General features: G+C 37.0%; 1 protein-coding gene across 3 annotated transcripts in view; it reads left to right on the top strand.

The window, feature by feature from the left end:
• The window catches only part of PLEKHB2 (pleckstrin homology domain containing B2), a 181,776-nt gene that overhangs the window by 61,949 nt on the left and 99,465 nt on the right, over window positions 1–20,362 (top strand). For all 3 annotated transcript variants that reach the window (XM_053709871.1, XM_053709868.1, XM_053709870.1), the window contains one exon: window positions 4,509–4,556. In XM_053709871.1, the coding sequence (XP_053565846.1) occupies window positions 4,520–4,556 (37 nt within the window). In that variant the 5' untranslated portion in view covers window positions 4,509–4,519. The remainder of the gene's footprint in view (window positions 1–4,508; window positions 4,557–20,362) is intronic.

The raw sequence follows: 20,362 nt of genomic DNA, 5'->3' as shown, positions 1-20,362 counted from the left end.
CTTACACTTTTTTCAGCATAGTTAAAGGGAAGCAATACCTAAATGTTGAATCACTTGAAAGTGGTGCAGCATTTCTGTAAAACGCTGATTAGAAAATATCACATGAACATAAGTACGTAAAAAAAGAAAGATATTTTACCTAAAAATATAATAAGTAATCACATTCAACTGTTAAGGGACTTTAAGCAGACAATAAGAATGCTAGTCACAAGACTTGTAAGACAGCATGCACCTGGCATTTGCAGCACAGTCCTAAGTTTTTGTGAAATTTCAGTGAAATCTTATGAGATCACAGAAAAGCTTTGCAGATGACAGTAACTGAAATATAACTGCTCACAGAGCAGTTACTCCGGCTCAACAGGTCAGCTCACTGCTTTATGAGCTTGGTTTGGTAAGAGAACCTAAAACATCAAGGTGTCTTCATGTATCCCAAAAAGTGATTAATATTTTCAAAGTAGTTTCATGACATTTAATTTTGTATCCTAGGAAAAAAATAACTTTACAGATCAATGCTACACACTGATTTTTTCTTTATTTTTTGTTTATTGAACAGATTATTAATCGGATAACAGGTTACAAAAAGCATGAGTAAACATTGGTTTCTTATTGAATCTCTTTTTATAGTTGTTTTGTTGCCCCTCTTTATTGTGTTGTCATAAAGATTGAGTGAACATTAGCAATGGTGTAGTAAACAAAGAGATAAAAACTATTAGTAACGACAGCATTCACAACGTTAAAAAACAAATTAAAAAAATAGGAAGGGAATTGGGAAAGTTTTTTTTTATATATTTATTTATACGCACATAACACATGACAAGACAGATGCCGGGTACAGGGGCATTATCAAAAGACACATTAAACAGCAAAAAATAAAATATATACTCTTAGAGGCCTATTTATTAAAGGTCTGTCGGACCTGATCCGATCAGGTCCGACAGACCTCGCTGAATGCTGGGAGCAATACGCTCTCCGTATTTAACATTGCACCAGCAGCTCTTATGAGCTGCTGGTGCAACGCCGCCCCCCTGCAGATTTGTGGCCAATTGGCCGCCAGCAGGGGGTGTCAATCAACCCGATTGTACTCGATCAGGTTGAATTGTGGCGATCTCTGTCCGCCTGCTCAGAGCAGGTAGACAGGTTATGGAGCGCTCCATTCGGAGTTCGATAAATGGGCCTCTTAGTCATGAACAGTATTTGTAAAATAAAAAGGTAAACAATATATCGTCATCTTTACAGAGTATAACATGGGGATCTTAAACAACCATTTGCAATCTTAAGAAAAATCCAGAATATAATGACAAATCCAGAACAAAGCCTGACCCCCAAAAAAATAAAAAATATTTACCCCATTATGTCAGTGTTATGGAGGTTTTTAAGAAATAAATCTAATATTTAGCCCACATACCAAAAGAATCCCCCCCAAAAAAGAACTGCGACCACCCAACAGAGTTGAACTGTTGTTATATACTAAGCTAAGATAAGTAATAGATCCCTTATGTCGGGCAGCCAACCTGGATGTATATTTTTATCCTGGATCCCGGACCGGGGAGACCCATTGCAATGGAAACTGACCTAATCGAACTAGATCTTGAAAGCTTTTAGAACTAACTAAGGGAGCTAGCATCTGCTTTTGGATTGGGGTAGGGTATACTTTAATAATTGGGAGCCATTTACTAAAAAAAAACACCAATTTTTTCTCTGAGGAAAGTTTATTGTTTATAACTTCAAAAGAGATTTGGTATTGGAGGACCCTTAAAAAGACAGAAAACCCAGGGGCAGTTTGAGCCTTCCAATTTAGCACTATCAGAGATCTAACCAGTAAGATAATGGTATTAAGGATTAGATCATTTTTAGGTGTCTTAATTTTTCTGTCGGAGGGTGGAAAAATAAAATTCTGGAGAAAATACAAATGAATCAGAATAAAGGCGATTATTACAGTATCTTACTTTTTGCCATAGCTGGAAGATTTTTGGACTGGACCAAAAAAGATGACAGGTATTTGCTCTATCTAGATGGCATCTAGGGCAAAAAAAAAGTTTATAGTTGGAGACATTTTATATATTTTAGCCGGGGGAAAATATGCATTATTCATTAGTTTTATATGGGACTTTTTCCAGGCTATAGGGAAATCAGATTTGATTATTCTGGCAAAGCTCTTCTTGATAATATCCGTATCTAGAACAGAGAAAAACGGTGACCAAATAGAGACTAGTTTGTCTAAATAAATTTGACCCTTTTTAGCCAGCATGATATTATATAATAACGAAATAGAGCGCTTTCAGGCCGCATATTTTTGAATCGATATGTTGATCTCAGACCATTGGGTTAATCCACCCATGTCCCATTTATTTGAATTAATAAAGTGCCTTAACTGGAGGTATGCAAAGAAATTGGATTTTTGAATATCAAATTCTTGAATCAGCTTATTAAAGGGGAATATTATATTATCTTCACCTAATACTTGACTTACAAATTTAAGTCCCTTAAAAGCTCAGAGATTAAACAGAGCATACGAGATTCCTGTCTTGAATTCAGGATTACCCATAATAGGTAAAAAGTTGGAAAATCTAAAATCCACTTTCAGATATGAACAGATTCTTTGCCAAACAATAACCACATTTTTAATCGAGATCATATTCAAAATATTAATTGGTAGCTTTTTAATGGGACAGTAGAGAATTGCAGTGGGCAAGAATGGAAAGATCAATGCACACTCTAATCCAAAAGCTGAGACAAAGTTTGCTTCGGTTATCCAGTCTAAGACTATGCTAGCCAATATTGCAATATTGTATAACTTAAAATCTGGGAAAGCTAAACCGCTGGTTTTTTTCTTTTGCCATAGTTTGGAAACAGCTAGGTGTGGTTTCTTATTAGGCCAAAGAAATTTTTAACAGGCGGAATATATAAGAGCAATATCTCTATTAAGTATAAATAGTGGCAAGTTTTGCAAGAGATATAAAACCCCCGTGTTTTATATCTCTTGCAAAACTTGCCACTAAGTATTGTTTTTATTAGGTTAACCCTAGCTGAGAGCGGTAAGGGGAAGGAAGTCCAGTTTTTTAAGTCACTAATTACTTTTTGGAACACTGTTGAAAAATGTAATCTATACCAGAGTTTCGGGTTTCTATGGATAAAATTGCTGAGATACTTAATTGATTTGGAGACTTTAAACGGGTGGTTTTGACAACTATTCCTTGTTTGTATAATCCACAACAACTCACTCTTATCCAAATTAACTTTGTAATCTGAAAAAGAACTGAATATAGAGAGAAGATAGACAATCTGTGGGATAGTAAAGTTTGTGTCTTTAATAAAAATTGATAAATCGTCTGCATATAATAACGTCTTTAAGACAAAAGTATGGACTATTATTCCTCTTAATTCCTGTCTCAGCCAGATCACAAATGGTTCTATTGAACTTAAAAAAATATCTTTCAGTCCTAGCTAATGAATATTTATCCCAATTCAACTTAGAAGGGTCCAATTTATATTTCCTGTATGCGTTTCTAACTTGGGAGGCCAATTGAGATTCCCTAGAATTATATATTTTTTTAGATGGCATAAATATAATTTAATTTGACCCCGCAATACTGCTTTAGTGGCTTCCCAGAAGGTTTCTATTTTACTAAAATAAGAAATAATTAAAGAACAGTAATCTTTCCACTTCAGGGCAAGCCAATTAGTACATTTACTATTTGCTAAATAACACGGGAAAGTAAAATTATGTTTTTATTACTATCCTTTTTATTTAAATGCAGAACAAGGGATACTATAGCATGGTCTGAGATCAAGATGTCATTTATCCAGGGAATATATTCTAGTAAAATAAGGTTCTCGGAAATTAAGATATAATCAATCCTGTTTGGAAAGATCTTGATTCACAAGAATAGATTCGAGAATCTGGAAATTTTCAGTTTTAAAAACGGAGCAAAACTTTCAGAAATTTTTAGCAGTTTTGTTGTGAGAATATGATCGCTTTGTGGACATTCTATCTAGTTCCGGACATATTGAAGTCCCCACCCAGTATCAGGTTAGTAGTACAAAAAGGGAATAGTTGAGATTTAATATGGTCCAAGAAGCCCGGGTCAAAGCATCTTTTACAAATAAAGTATCAATTACTACTGGGTCTGGGTCATCAAACCTTTAAAACAGACAATAACACACAAGGTGATAGGAATCTCAAGTCAAATTATTTTTCCTAGCTGGGTTTAGAGTGTTTATATTATTCCCACAGAAACATCATATCATAATAAATATTTAATCTCCCAATTTTAAGGAAATAGTACCTTTCCAAGGTTAGCGTTCTGTTTACTAGAGTTTCCCAACTCACAAGGGAGGGAATCTGGGGTGATTTCCAAAGTTTGGGTAATGTTGTTAGCTGCATTTATCAGAATTTGAGAAAGGGCAGCACTCTGTTTTATATGCTTTATTTCCACATATGAGACCCCAACATAATAAGTGGTCAGTATGTTCACAGTAGGTTGATGACATTTAATTTTGTTTCATAGGACCAGAAGAGATGGCTTACATGAAAAGTGGATGGATGCTTCGGCAAAGTAAGTAGTAATTACATGTTTTTTTGTGGAAATTTGTATGTGACATTATAAATATGCATCTACAGAAAGGGATGTCAGAAGATAAACTAACCATAGTTGAAGATGCATGAGTTAAGATGCCTGCTTATATCTCCTTCAAGAAGTAATTTTGGAGTAGATGAATCTCAATTATCTTTGAGGGATTTGTTTTAAAAAATTAAACATTTGATGATCAACTTTGGAAAGTGGACTTTGAGGCTAAAAATGATTCCTAGAGGATTGTTTGTTAATAAATATCCTACGTTTGAAGTCAGAGATCCGTATTTTAATTCTGAATGGCTTTCAATTTTAGATGAATGCTCTTTCAAATTAATTATTATGTTGATATCATTTAAGAGGGACAATTAAGTGAAATTAGAGAAATAATTTATAGTTTGCAAAAAAAAACCAATTGGATAAACCACAACATAGACTGGAATATGTAACTTTTGATAACATATTGCATAATAGTGTCAATGAAGTTGTAGAGGAAATTGTCCTCATATAGCAGGTGTAAGAACATACACCAAGCTAAAGGTAGGAGTAGATCTAGAAACAGAGGTCAAAGGGTAACTTTCTCAGACATTAAAGAGTCAGGGGAAGAAGAATATAGTAGTAAAGAGGATGTAGCATAAATAAATGTACAAGAAGAGAAACTACTACAAATAGATGTGACATACCAACTCAGAGATATGTGATGACAGAGACACAGAAACATATTAAGCCTTATGATCAGGATTGTAATAGATTAGAGCAGGTTTTTTAAGTCCTAAATGAAAAAAAAAAAATGAAAAAGAGTGGTAGAAGAAGAGGAACAAAACAAAATACAGTCAAAGGACCAGAAGAACAGATATTAGTTAAGGAAAGTCAGAGGCAGGAAGAAATACAGGATTTCCTAGTGATTAACCTCTTATCTACACGATTAACAGCAGTAGAAGAAAAAGTATTAAATTGTACCTGAAGCATTGCTCAATCTATTTTGGATGTAAACAAATTAATACAGAATTTAACACTTAAAAACTTTTTTTGAGCCAGAGCCAGTGATTTGGAGGCACAAACAGGTGATTCAAATGTAACTTAAAGGGACATTAAACCCAAGTTTTTTCTGATTTAGATAGAGAATACCATTTTAAACAACTTTCTAATTTACTTCAATTATCTAATTTGCTTCATTCTCTTGATATTCTTTCCTGAAAAGCATATCTAGATAGGCTCAGTGGCTCCTGATTGGTAGCTGCACAAAGATGCCTCATGTGATTGGCTCACCAATGTGCATTGCTATTTCTTTAACAAAGGATATCTAAAGATTGCAGCAAATTAGATAATAGAAGTAAATTGGAATGTTGTTTAAAATTGTATTCTCTATCTGAATCGTGAAATAATTTTTTTGGGTTTAATGGCCCTTTAAGATCAACAGAATCAAAGTGAGGTTACCTTGGATCTTCAGGATTTATGTGCTAGAGAAAGTTTAATAGAATTACAATGAGAACAACTATCAGCAAAACAACCCAAAGCAGTATTTTATCCTGTTCAAACCAGAGGAGTTATACTAGAGGAGTTTCAAAATAGAGTTGAAATTGAGCTAACACAGCTTTAGAATGCTATCAATAATATAAATTGCCATAATTTAACACTTAATGAAAGGATAGCATTAAATATTAAATATTATTATTTTAAAAAAATCAGACAAGGAAGGTAATATAGTAGTATGGAATGTGGTTGATTACAAAAATGAATCAATGAGACAACTGGTTGACCCCCTCATTTATGAAATCTGACATGGTGATCCAACATAAGGTTTACAAGAAACAACTGAAAGATCTAGTTGAAGTGGGCAGAACCTATGGCCATCTGGATAATAACACAGTTGAGATTCTATTAGTGCAATACCCAAGAACACCTGCATGTGAGGCTAGCCAACAGCAGTAACTTTCAAAATCACAGTTAGTCACAGCGATAGTATACTAGCGTGCCCCAGTGCATGCTGGTATCAAACTTAGTGGACAATAACTGGATGCCGCAGGAGTGAGGCAGTCCAGTAATGCAAAAAAAAAACGTGTCCCATGGTCATATGATCACTATGTTAACAATGGCTTTTCTTGGCCCCTCCCCTTTTGTCCCAGTGACCACATAAAGTGATAAAAGTGTAACATTTATATTAATAAAGTGTTTTATATATATATATATATATATATATATATATATATATAATTTTATTTGAATAAAGTGTGTTTTTTTGCGTTTTTATTTGTACCCCTACATTTTATTGTCTTCTCTTTGCAATAAAACAGTTTAAAATAATGTGTCAAATCTCCTCTAGATACAGATATACCTCACTTTACAGCGCTTCACTTTACAGCAATTCGCTAATACAGCGCTTTGTGGAGCTGAAGTTCAACCTCCAAGGATTTTGAAACAGTGCTGTAATCATCGTGAGATTGCTAGAAAAGTGAATGGCACCATTTTGTTATGGCTTAGTTGACTCTGTTTACAGCATTACAGTGCAATCTGTGTCTCAGTGTTATAGTCTGGCAAATGTTACTACAGTAATTGTCACTATTTTACAGGTACATTATTTATTAAATACTAATTGAATACTTGCTGTGCTAGTGTTAAACTAAACGTAGCACTATTGCACCCATAATATAAATTAGTTCAAACATGTTTTCAAGATTTTAAACACTGAAAAGAAAGCTAAAACTGCCTTGTTTCACTTTAAGGCGGTTTTCACTTTACAGCGGGGCTCCGGTCCCTAACCCGCTGTATGAGTGGGGTATACCTGTAAATACCCTGGGGTGTCTAAATTATTTTTTTTTTTTTAGATTTATTTTAAGAGTACATTTTATACAGACATGCTCATCATAGAAATAACAGGATTCATAATATATACAATGAATATCCATAAGAAGAAAAAGATGTAAACAAAAAATCATTCATTTTTAACTCTTAATTATAGGACTATGAATTATAGGACTATGATATGAAACATATCTAGGATATCTAGGATATCCCTTAATTCAAATTATGAGAATAAATTCAAGAATACATTTCTGGGTAATATATACATTATTCAATACTTTAATATGGGATTCCTTCCAGGGAGATGGTATGGGTGCTTCTCTAGTCCACTTGATACTGGAAGGAAACCTCGTCAAAGTAGTTCTTCCATTTTAGTACAGAGACGTTTAAAGCTATTTGTCCTTGCTTGGCCAGAAGGATTTTAAATAATAATGTCTGAGCTGCAAATTGGCATAAAAATTCTTATTTGAAATATTAAATTAGGTACACAGAACATCAAACAATTTTATATTGTGAGTTTCATCTAGGATTTGAGATATAAAGACTCAAGAGTGGTGAAATTATGGGTTATCGAAGCAAGCAGTGTTGGTGACAAAGGGATTATAATGCTAAATAAAATATTAAGAACCTTTAAAAATACACTCTTTACCAGCATCTTTTGAAATTTCACAGCCTTCAGCACTTTGAGAGTAGTGCATATATTCTACTGCAGGAAAGGTTCAAACAATATCAACGCTTACAGATTGTTCATACTTGGGAAACTTCCTTATGAAATAATATAGATACTGGCAATTTCTTTATGGCACTTTTTATGTGGACTTTATCAATATATATACTGTATATATATATATATATATATATATACACCCTGTTCCAAATTATTTTGCCAATGATATATTTCTCATTTACCTAAATAATTGATGTAAACAACAGTCAGCATAATTCTCATGTTATCAACTATTAAGAGTACAATTCAAATTTTATTGAACAAAAATCCTAATGATAACAGTATTTTTTTTTTCAATATAAAAAACTTACGCCTAGATTTAGAGTTCTGCGGCCAAAGGGGTGCGTTAGCAATGCGTGTTTTTTTCCCCCCCGCACCTTTTAAATACCGCTGGTATTTAGAGTTCACAGAAGGGCTGCGTTAGGCTCCAAAAAGGGAGCGTACAGGAATATTTACCGCCACTGCAACTCTCAATACCAGCGGTGCTTACGGACGCGGCCAGCTTCAAAAACGTGCTCGTGCACCATTCCCCCATAGGAAACAATGGGGCCGTTTGAGCTGAAAAAAAACCTAACACCTGCAAAAAAGCAGCGTTCAGCTCCTAACGCAGCCCCATTGTTTCCTATGGGGAAACAATTTCTAAGTCTGCACCTAACACCCTAACATGTACCCCGAATCTAAACACCCCAAACCTTAAACTTATTAACCCCTAATCTGCCGCCCCCGCTATCGCTGACACCTGCATTTTATTATTAACACCTAATCTGCCGCTCCGTACACCGCCGCAACCTACATTATACCTATGTACCCCTAATCTGCTGTCCCTAACAACGCCGACCCCTATACTATATTTATTAACCCCTAATCTGCCACCCCCAACGTCGCCGCTACCTACCTACCTATTATTAACCCCTAATCTGCCGACCGGACCTCACCGCTACTATAATAAAGTTATTAACCCCTAATCCGCCTAACTCCCGCCTCATAAACCCTATAATAAATAGTATTAACCCCTAATCTGCCCTCCCTAACATCGCCGACACCTAACTTCAAGTATTAACCCCTAATCTGCCGACCGGACCTCACCGCTACTCTAATAAATGTATTAACCCCTAAAGCTAAGTCTAACCCTAACACCCCCCTAAGTTAAATATAATTTTTATCTAACGAAATAAAATAAATCTTACTAAATAAATTATTCCTATTTAAAGCTAAATACTTACCTGTAAAATAAACCCTAATATAGCTACAATATAAATAATAATTATATTGTAGCTATTTTAGGATTAATATTTATTTTACAGGCAACTTTATTTATTTTAACCAGGTACAATAGCTATTAAATAGTTAATAACTATTTAATAGCTACCTAGTTAAAATAATTACAAAATTACCTGTAAAATAAATCCTAACCTAAGTTACAATTAAACCTAACACTACACTATCAATAAATTAATTAAATAAATTACCTACAATTACCTACAATTAAACCTAACACTACACTATCAATAAATTAATTACATACAAATACCTACAAATAAATACAATTAAATAAACTAACTAAAGTACAAAAAATAAAAAAGAACTAAGTTACAAAACATAAAAAAATAATTTACAAACATTATAAAAATATTACAACAATTTTAAGCTAATTACACCTACTCTAAGCCCCCTAATAAAATAACAAAGCCCCCCAAAATAAAAAAATGCCCTACCCTATTCTAAAATAAAAATTGAAAAGCTCTTTTACCTTACCAGCCCTTAAAAGGGCTTTTTGCGGGGCATGCCCCAAAGAATTCTGCTCTTTTGCCTGTAAAAAAAAACATACAATACCCCCCCAACATTACAACCCACCACCCACATACCCCTAATCTAACCCAAACCCCCCTTAAATAAACCTAACACTAAGCCCCTGAAGATCTTCCTACCTTATCTTCACCACGCCGGGTATCACCGATCCGTCCAGAAGAGGGTCCGAAGTCTTCCTCCTATCCGGGTGATGTCTTAATCCAAGCGGGGGCTGAAGAGGTCCATCATCCGGCTGAAGTCTTCATCCAAGCGGGGGCTGAAGAGGTCCATCATCCGGCTGAAGTCTTCTATCAAGCGGCATCTTCAATCTTCTTTCTTCCGGCTCAATCTTCATCCAGCCGACTCGGAACATCCATCCTGGCCGACGACTTCCCGATGAATGACGGTTCCTTTAAGGGATGTCATCCAAGATGGCGTCCCTCGAATTCCGATTGGCTGATAGGATTCTATCAGCCAATCGGAATTAAGGTAGGAAAATTCTGATTGGCTGATGGAATCAGCCAATCAGATTCAAGTTCAATCCGATTGGCTGATCCAATCAGCCAATCAGATTCAGCTCGCATTCAATTTTTATTTTAGAATAGGGTAGGGCATTTTTTTTTATTTTGGGGGGCTTTGTTATTTTATTAGGGGGCTTAGAGTAAGTATAATTAGCTTAAAATTGTTGTAATATTTTTATAATGTTTGTAAATTATTTTTTTATTTTTTGTACTTTAGTTAGTGTATTTATTTGTAGGTATTTGTATTTAATTTATTTATTGATAGTGTAGTGTTAGGTTTAATTGTAGATAATTGTAGGTAGTTTATTTAATTAATTTATTGATAGTGTAGTGTTAGGTTTAATTGTAACTTAGGTTAGGATTTATTTTACAGGTACTTTTGTAATTATTTTAACTAGGTAGCTATTAAATAGTTATTAACTATTTAATAGCTATTGTACCTGGTTAAAATAAATACAAAGTTGCCTGTAGAATAAATATTAATCCTAAAATAGCTACAATATAATTATTCGTTATATTGTAGCTATATTAGGGTTTATTTTACAGGTAAGTATTTAGCTTTAAATAGGAATAATTTATTTAATAAGATTTATTTTATTTCGTTAGATTAAAATTATATTTAATTTAGGGGGTGTTAGGGTTAGGGTTAGACTTAGCTTTAGGGGTTAATACATTTATTATAGTAGCGGTGGCAGATTAGGGGTTAATAAATATAATATAGGGGTCGGCCGTGTTAGGGGCAGCAGATTAGGGGTTCATAGGGATAATGTAGGTTGCGGCGGTGTGCGGTTGGCAGATTAGGGGTTAATAAAATTAGGGGTTAAAAAATTTTATTAGAGTGGCGGCGATGTGGGGGGGCCTCGGTTTAGGGGTGCATAGGTAGTTTATGGGTGTTAGTGTACTTAAGAGCACAGTAGTTAAGAGCTATATGAACCGGCGTTAGCCCAGAAAGCTTTTAACTCCTGGCTTTTCTCTGCGTCTGGAGTTTTGTCGTTAGATTTCTAACGCTAACTTCAGCCAAGACTTTAAATACCGGCGTTAGAAAGATCCCATTGAAAAGATAGGCTACGCAATTGGCGTAGGGGGATCTGCGGTATGGAAAAGTCACGGCTGGAAAGTGAGCGTTAGACCCTTTCCTGACTGACTCTAAATACCAGCGGGCGGCCAAAACCAGCGTTAGGACCCCCTAACGCTGGTTTGGACGGCTAACGCAGAACTCTAAATCTAGGCGTTACAATGCACTGTTCCAAATTATTACGCATAGTAAGTTTCAAAACACTTTATCGGTTGTAAAGAACTGAAAATTGTCATTTGTTGTGTTTGCAGCATATTTACTGAAATCAAAAGCTATTTTAATCAAACTTTGAACAACATTTTAACTTTTTAAACATTTTAACAGGTCACGTTACATTTTAACATAGGACCCCTTATTTGATAGCAGCTTCACAAGTCTTGCATCCATTGAACTTGTGAATTTTTGGACAGTTTCTGCTTGAATTTGTTTGCAAGATGCCAGAATAGCCTCCCAGAGCTGCTGTTTGGATGTAAACTGCCTCCCACCCTCATAGATCTTTTGCTTGAGGATGCTCCAAAGGTTCTCAATAGGATTGAGGTCAGGGGAGGATGGAGGCCACACCATGACTTTCTCTCCTTTTAGCCCATAGCAGCCATTGATGCAGAGGTATTCTTTGCAGCATGAAATGGTGCGTTGGCATGCATGAAGATGATTTTATTATGGAAAGCATAGTTCTTCCTTCTGTACCAGCGAAGAAAGTGGTCAGTCAGGAACTCCACATACTTTGCAGAGGTCATCTTTACACCTTCGGTGATCCTAAAGGGGCCGACCAGCTCTCTTCCCATGATTCTGGCCCAAAACATGACTCCACCACCGCCTTGCTGACGTTGCAGCCTTGTTGGAACAGGGTGGCCGTCCACCAACCATCCACTACTCCATCCATCTGGACCATCCAGAGATGCACGGCACTCATCAGTGAACAGGACTGTTTGAAAATTAGTCTTCATGTATTTTTTTGCCCAATGCAGCTATTTCTGCTTGTGAGCATTGGTTAGTGGTGGCCGAATGGAAGGTTTATGCACAGTTGCAAGACTCTGGGGGACTCTACACCTTGATGTTCGTGGGACTCCAGAGGCACCAGCAGCTTCAAATATCTGTTTGCTGCTATGTAATGGTATTTTAGCAGCTGCTCTCTTGAGCCGATGCATGGATCTGGCAGAAATCTTCCTCAATGTGCCTTTATCTGCACAAACCCGTCTGTGCTCTGAATCAGCCACAAATCTCTTAATAGTGTGATGATCACGCTTACGTTTTTGTGAAATATCTAATGTTTTCATACCTCGTCCAAGGCATTGAACTATTTCACTCTTTTCAGCAGCAGAGAGATCCTTTTTCTTCCCATATTGCTTGAAAATGGTGCTCTGCTTAATAATGTGGAACACCCTCCTTAAGTACTTTTTCCTTTAACCCCTTAATGACCGAGGACGTACGCCATACGTCGGCCGTGTTAGTGGCAGCATATTAGGGGTTCATAGGGATAATGTAGGTTGCGGCGGTGTGCGGTTGGCAGATTAGGGGTTAATAGAATTAGGGGTTAAAAAAATTTATTAGAGTGGCGGCGATGTGAGGGGGCCTCGGTTTAGGGGTGCATAGGTAGTTTATGGGTGTTAGTGTACTTAAGAGCACAGTAGTTAAGAGCTATATGAACCGGCGTTAGCCCAGAAAGCTTTTAACTCCTGGCTTTTCTCTGCGTCTGGAGTTTTGTTGTTAGATTTCTAACGCTAACTTCAGCCAAGACTTTAAATACAGGCGTTAGAAAGATCCCATTGAAAAGATAGGCTACGCAGTTGGCGTAGGGGGATCTGCGGTATGGAAAAGTCACGGCTGGAAAGTGAGCGTTAGACCCTTTCCTGACTGACTCTAAATACCAGCGGGCGGCCAAAACCAGCGTTAGGACCCCCTAACGCTGGTTTGGACGGCTATCGCAGAACTCTAAATCTAGGCGTTACAATGCACTGTTCCAAATTATTACGCATAGTAAGTTTCAAAACACTTTATCGGTTGTAAAGAACTGAAAATTGTCATTTGTTGTGTTTGCAGCATATTTACTGAAATCAAAAGCTATTTTAATCAAACTTTGAACAACATTTTAACTTTTTAAACATTTTAACAGGTCACGTTACATTTTAACATAGGACCCCTTATTTGATAGCAGCTTCACAAGTCTTGCATCCATTGAACTTGTGAATTTTTGAACAGTTTCTGCTTGAATTTGTTTGCAAGATGCCAGAATAGCCTCCCAGAGCTGCTGTTTGGATGTAAACTGCCTCCTACCCTCATAGATCTTTTGCTTGAGGATGCTCCAAAGGTTCTCAATAGGATTGAGGTCAGGGGAGGATGGAAGCCACACCATGACTTTCTCTCCTTTTAGCCCATAGCAGCCATTGATGCAGAGGTATTCTTTGCAGCATGAAATGGTGCGTTGGCATGCATGAAGATGATTTTATTATGGAAAGCATAGTTCTTCCTTCTGTACCAGCGAAGAAAGTGGTCAGTCAGGAACTCCACATACTTTGCAGAGGTCATCTTTACACCTTCGGTGATCCTAAAGGGGCCGACCAGCTCTATTCCCATGATTCTGGCCCAAAACATGACTCCACCACCGCCTTGCTGACGTTGCAGCCTTGTTGGAACAGGGTGGCCGTCCACCAACCATCCACTACTCCATCCATCTGGACCATCCAGAGATGCACGGCACTCATCAGTGAACAGGACTGTTTGAAAATTAGTCTTCATGTATTTTTTTGCCCAATGCAGCTATTTCTGCTTGTGAGCATTGGTTAGTGGTGGCCGAATGGAAGGTTTATGCACAGTTGCAAGACTCTGGGGGACTCTACACCTTGATGTTCGTGGGACTCCAGAGGCACCAGCAGCTTCAAATATCTGTTTGCTGCTATGTAATGGTATTTTAGCAGCTGCTCTCTTGAGCCGATGCATGGATCTGGCAGAAATCTTCCTCAATGTGCCTTTATCTGCACAAACCCGTCTGTGCTCTGAATCAGCCACAAATCTCTTAATAGTGTGATGATCACGCTTACGTTTTTGTGAAATATCTAATGTTTTCATACCTCGTCCAAGGCATTGAACTATTTCACTCTTTTCGGCAGCAGAGAGATCCTTTTTCTTCCCATATTGCTTGAAAATGGTGCTCTGCTTAATAATGTGGAACACCCTCCTTAAGTACTTTTTCCTTTAACCCCTTAATGACCGAGGACGTACGCCATACGTCCTCAGAAAAAATACAGTTAACGCCTGAGGACGTATGGCATACGTCCTCGGTTTGGAAAGCAGCTGGAAGCACTAAAATGCTGCTTAGAAATACTTTACAATGGGAGGTGGCTACTGAGGAACTTTTGAGGTAAAATATATTTTTTACATAGAGATGTTCAGGAGATATTTTCTAGTCAGCTTTTTACAGCTATGCTGCATCACTTTCAAGTGTTTAAACATTTGGGTATTATGGCCCTTTAAATATTATTTTAATAAATCTAAATACATATTACTATTATTAACTAAATTATTCTTATTTAAAACTAAATACTTACCTGTAAAATAAACCCCAAGATAACTAATAATTATATTGTAGCTATTTTAGGATTTATTTTTATTTTACAGACAACTTTGTATTTATTTTAACTAGGTAGAATAGTTATTAAATAGTTAATAACTATTTAATAGCTACCTAGCTAAAATAAATACAAAATTACCTGTAAAATAAATCCTAACCTAAGTTACAATTACAACTAACACTACACTATCATTAAATTAATTAAATTAATAAACTACAATTACCTAAAATTAAATACAATTAAATAAACTAAACTATAGTACAAAAAAACACTAAATTACAGAAAATAATTTTTTTTTACAAGAAGTTTAAACTAATTACACCTAATCTAAGTCCCCTAATAAAATAAAAAAGCCCCCCAAAAAATAAAATGACCTACCCTATACTAAATTACAAAGTAATCAGCTCTTTTACCAGCCCTTAAAAGGGCTTTTTGCGGGGCATTGCCCCAAAGTAATCAGCTCTTTTACCTGTAAAAAAAAATACAACCCCCCCCAACATTAAAACCCACCACCCACATACCCCTACTCTAACCCACCCAAACCCCCCTTAAAAAACTTAACACTAACCCCCTGAAGATCACCCTACCTTTAGCCGTCTTCACCCATCCGGGCCGAACTCTTCATCCAAGCAGGACAGAAGAGGTCCCCCATCCGGTAGAAGTCTTCATCCAAGCGGCGTCTTCTTTATTCAATCATTCGCAGCGGAGCCATCTTCCATCCAGCCAACGCGGAGCCATCTTCTTCCAACGACGTCCTAACACCGAATGAAGGTACCTTTAAGGGACGTCATCCAAGATGGCGCCCCTCGAATTCCGATTGGCTGATAGGATTCTATCAGCCAATCGGAATTAAGGTAGAAAAAATACGATTGGCTGATTCAATCAGCCAATCGGATTGACCTTGCATTCTATTGGCTGATCAGAACAGTCCTCAACAAAGCCGGGTGAAGTGGTCCTCCAGACGGGCAGAAGTCTTCATCGAAGCTGGCCAGAAGAAGTCCTCCAGACGGGCAGAAGTCTTCATCCAGGCGGCATCTTCTATCTTCATCCATCCGGCGCGGAGCGGGTCCATCTTCAAGACATCTGACGCGGAGCATCCTCTTCAAATGAAGTCCAACTGAAGAATAAAGGTTCCTTTAAGATGCCGCCTGGATGAAGACTTCTGCCCGTCTGGAGGACTTCTTCTGGCCAGCTTCGATGAAGACTTCTGCCCGTCTGGAGGACCACTTCGCCCGGCTTTGTTGAGGACTGTTCCAATCAGCCAATAGAATGCGAGGTCAATCAGATTGCCTGATTGAATCAGCCAATCGTATTTTTCCTACTTTAATTCCGATTGGCTGATAGAATTGTATCAGCTGATGGACCCACTCTGCGCTGGATAGATGAAGATAGAAGATAACGTCTGGATGAAGACTTCTGCCCATCTGGAGGACTTCTTCTGGCCTGCTTCGATGAAGACTTCTGCCCGTCTAGAGGACCACTTCGCCCGGCTTCGTTGAGGACTTCGGCCCGGCTGGGTGAAGACTTCTCAAGGTAGGGTGATCTTCAAGGGGTTAGTGTTAGGTTTTATTAAGGGGGTATTGGGTGGGTTTTAGAGTAGGGTTGGGTGTGTGGGTGGTGAGTTTTAATGTTGGGGGGTATTGTATTTTTTTTTTACAGGTAATAGAACTGATTACTTTGGGGCAATGCCCTTCAAAAGGCCCTTTTAAGGGCTATTTGTAATTTAGTATAGGGTAGGGATTTTTATTATTTTGGGGGGTTTATTTATTTTATTAGGGGATTAGATTAGGTGTAATTAGTTTTAAAAACTTGTAATTATTTTATTATTTTCTGTAATTTAGTGTTGTTGTTTTTTCCGTACTTTAGATCATTTTTTTCAATTGTATTTAATTGTAGTTAGTTTAGGTAATTAATTTAATTATAGTGTAGTGTTAGCTGTAATTGTAACTTAGGTTAGGATTTATTTTACAGGTAAATTTGAATTTATTTTAACTAGGTAGCTATTAAATAGTTAATCACTATTTAATAACTATTCTACCTAGTTAAATACAAATAAAAAAATACAAAGTTGCCTGTAAAATAAAAATAAATCCTAAACTAGCTGCAATGTAACTATTAGTTATATTGTAGCTAGCTTAGGGTTTTTTTGTTTTTTTTTATATTTTTTATTTAAATCCAAGAAGTGGTATAGTAATACAAATTAAGCCTTTGTCCCACCTCGCAGGGAGGGGAGGTGAACAGGAACAAGACAAAAACACAGAACTCCCATTAGATTATATAGTAACCTTAGGATATAAAGCTTGAGGAGTTTTCAATGTAACGACAATTGTTCTTATTAAGTATATTCTTGTACCACAATCTTGGGGTTTTTATTATTATTAGTCTTAAACAATCTACTAACACATAAACTAAACAGACAATCAAACCACACAGACAAACATAAAATAACAAATAATTAGTCTCATTTGGAGAGTTACTGAAAGACTTAGCATCTGTAGCAACCTGACTGCCCCAATTTTTTTTTTTTTTACGATAAATCTTTTTATTGAAATCGCAAATATTACAGTTACAAAATCATACAGTAGAAGGAAATTTCTTTTACAAGTAAAACTCAACAACTAACATAAATAAGAACATTAGTACAAATAAAAAACAGGAGCATATGATCACAGTACATTCTGGTATAATCAATTAACACAACCAGCACCTTAGTACGGTTCAGCTTAGTGTAATTAGCATAAATCTTGTTCCCAAAGAAATATCACATCTGCAATGAAGTCCTTTTTACCAACATAAGTGTAATGGATTTTCTCCAATTCTAAAATATGATTAACTTCTCTCATCCACATCTCATATGATGGAACTATATCTTTTTTCCAAAACCTGGGTATCAGACGTCTAGCACAGTTAAGCATAATCTGCAAAAGCTTCTTCCTATATAGACATGGGGTTTTTGGTATATCACCCAAAAGGACCATAGTAATTGTAAGTTTGATAGTGTTTCCTATAGTTTTCGTGAGTTTATCGCCAACAGCCTTCCAGTATGTCTGTAAGAGTGGACAGGACCACCATGTATGGGAAAGAGTGCCAATCTCGCCGCAGTGTCTCCAGCAATAGGGGGATGAGTTAGGGTAAATACTGTGAAGATGGCGAGGTGTTAAATACCATCTTGACATTAGCTTGAAGTTCATTTCTATTAAAGTTAGTGAAAGGGAAGCCTTTTTATTTTCCCTGAAAATACGACTCCAGTGAGTATCAGGTAGGTTTATGCCAAGCTCTCTTTCCCATTTATCAATAAATGTAGGTTTCTTCTGTTATGTGTGATCAGTCCACGGGTCATCATTACTTCTGGGATATAACTCCTCCCCAACAGGAAATGCAAGAGGATTCACCCAGCAGAGCTGCATATAGCTCCTCCCCTCTACGTCACTCCCAGTCATTCTCTTGCACCCAACGACTAGATAGGATGTGTGAGAGGACTATGGTGATTATACTTAGTTTTTATAACTTCAATCAAAAGTTTGTTATTTTACAATAGCACCGGAGCGTGTTATTGCCTCTCTGGCAGAGTTTGAAGAAGAATCTACCAGAGTTTTTACTATGATTTTAACCGGAGTCGTTAAGATCATATTGCTGTTTCTCGGCCATCTGAGGGAGGTAAAAGCTTCAGATCAGGGGACAGCGGGCAGATGAATCTGCATTAAGGTATGTAGCAGTTTTTATTTTCTGAATGGAATTGATGAGAAAATCCTGCCATACCGTTATAATGACATGTATGTATACTCTACACTTCAGTATTCTGGGGATGGTATTTCACTGGAATTACTCTGTTAAAAGTACATTAAACCTTTTAATAGGTATTTATTATGTTAAACGTTTTTGCTGGAATGTAGAATCGTTTGCATTTTCTGAGGTACTGAGTGAATAAATGTTTGGGCATTATTTTTCCACTTGGCAGTTGCTTGTTTTAATTGTGACAGTTTCGTTTCTCTCTCACTGCTGTGTGTGAGGGGGAGGGGCCGTTTTTGGCGCTCTTTGCTACGCATCAAAAAATTCCAGTCAGTTACTCTTGTATTTCCTGCATGATCCGGTTCATCTCTAACAGAACTCAGGGGTCTTCAAACTTCTTTGGAGGGAGGTAGATTCTCTCAGCAGAGCTGTGAGACTTATACATTGACTGTGATTAAAAACGTTGCTCTGTAATTTTTATGTTTCAAATTTAATTATTGTTACTTTACTAATGGGAACAAACCTTTGCTAAAAGTTGTGTTGTTTTTAAGGATTGATGCTATAACTGTTTTTTTTTTTTTTTCAGTTCATTATTTCAACTGTCATTTAATCGTTTAGTGCTTCTTTGAGGCACAGTACGTTTTTGTTAAATAAGATTGTAACCAAGTTGCAAGTTTATTGCTAGTGTGTTAAACATGTCTGATTCAGAGGAAGATACCTGTGTCATTTGTTCCAATGCCAAGGTGGAGCCCAATAGAAATTTATGTACTAACTGTATTGATGCTACTTTAAATAAAAGCCAATCTGTACAAATTGAACAAATTTCACCAAACAGCGAGGGGAGAGTTATGCCGACTAACTCGCCTCACGTGTCAGTACCTGCATCTCCCGCCCGGGAGGTGCGTGATATTGTGGCGCCTAGTACATCTGGGCGGCCATTACAGATAACATTACAAGATATGGCTACTGTTATGACTGAAGTTTTGGCTAAATTACCAGAACTAAGAGGCAAGCGTGATCACTCTGGGGTGAGAACAGAGTGCGCTGATAATACTAGGGCCATGTCTGATACTGCGTCACAGCTTGCAGAGCATGAGGACGGAGAGCTTCATTCTGTGGGTGACGGTTCTGATCCAAACAGATTGGATTCAGATATTTCAAATTTTAAATTTAAATTGGAGAACCTCCGTGTATTACTAGGGGAGGTTTTAGCGGCTCTTAATGATTGTAACACTGTTGCAATACCAGAGAAATTGTGTAGGTTGGATAAATACTTTGCGGTACCGGCGAGTACTGACGTGTTTCCTATACCTAAGAGACTAACTGAAATTGTTACTAAGGAGTGGGATAGACCCGGTGTGCCGTTCTCACCCCCTCCAATATTTAGAAAGATGTTTCCAATAGACGCCACCACACGGGACTTATGGCAAACGGTCCCTAAGGTGGAGGGAGCAGTTTCTACTTTAGCTAAGCGTACCACTATCCCGGTGGAGGATAGCTGTGCTTTTTCAGATCCAATGGATAAAAAATTAGAGGGTTACCTTAAGAAAATGTTTGTTCAACAAGGTTTTATATTGCAA

Source organism: Bombina bombina, chromosome 4, assembly GCF_027579735.1.
Source record: "Bombina bombina isolate aBomBom1 chromosome 4, aBomBom1.pri, whole genome shotgun sequence".
Classification (NCBI taxonomy): domain Eukaryota; kingdom Metazoa; phylum Chordata; class Amphibia; order Anura; family Bombinatoridae; genus Bombina; species Bombina bombina.
Note: the sequence above shows the minus strand (reverse complement) of the source record. Positions and strands in the feature narration are given on the sequence as shown.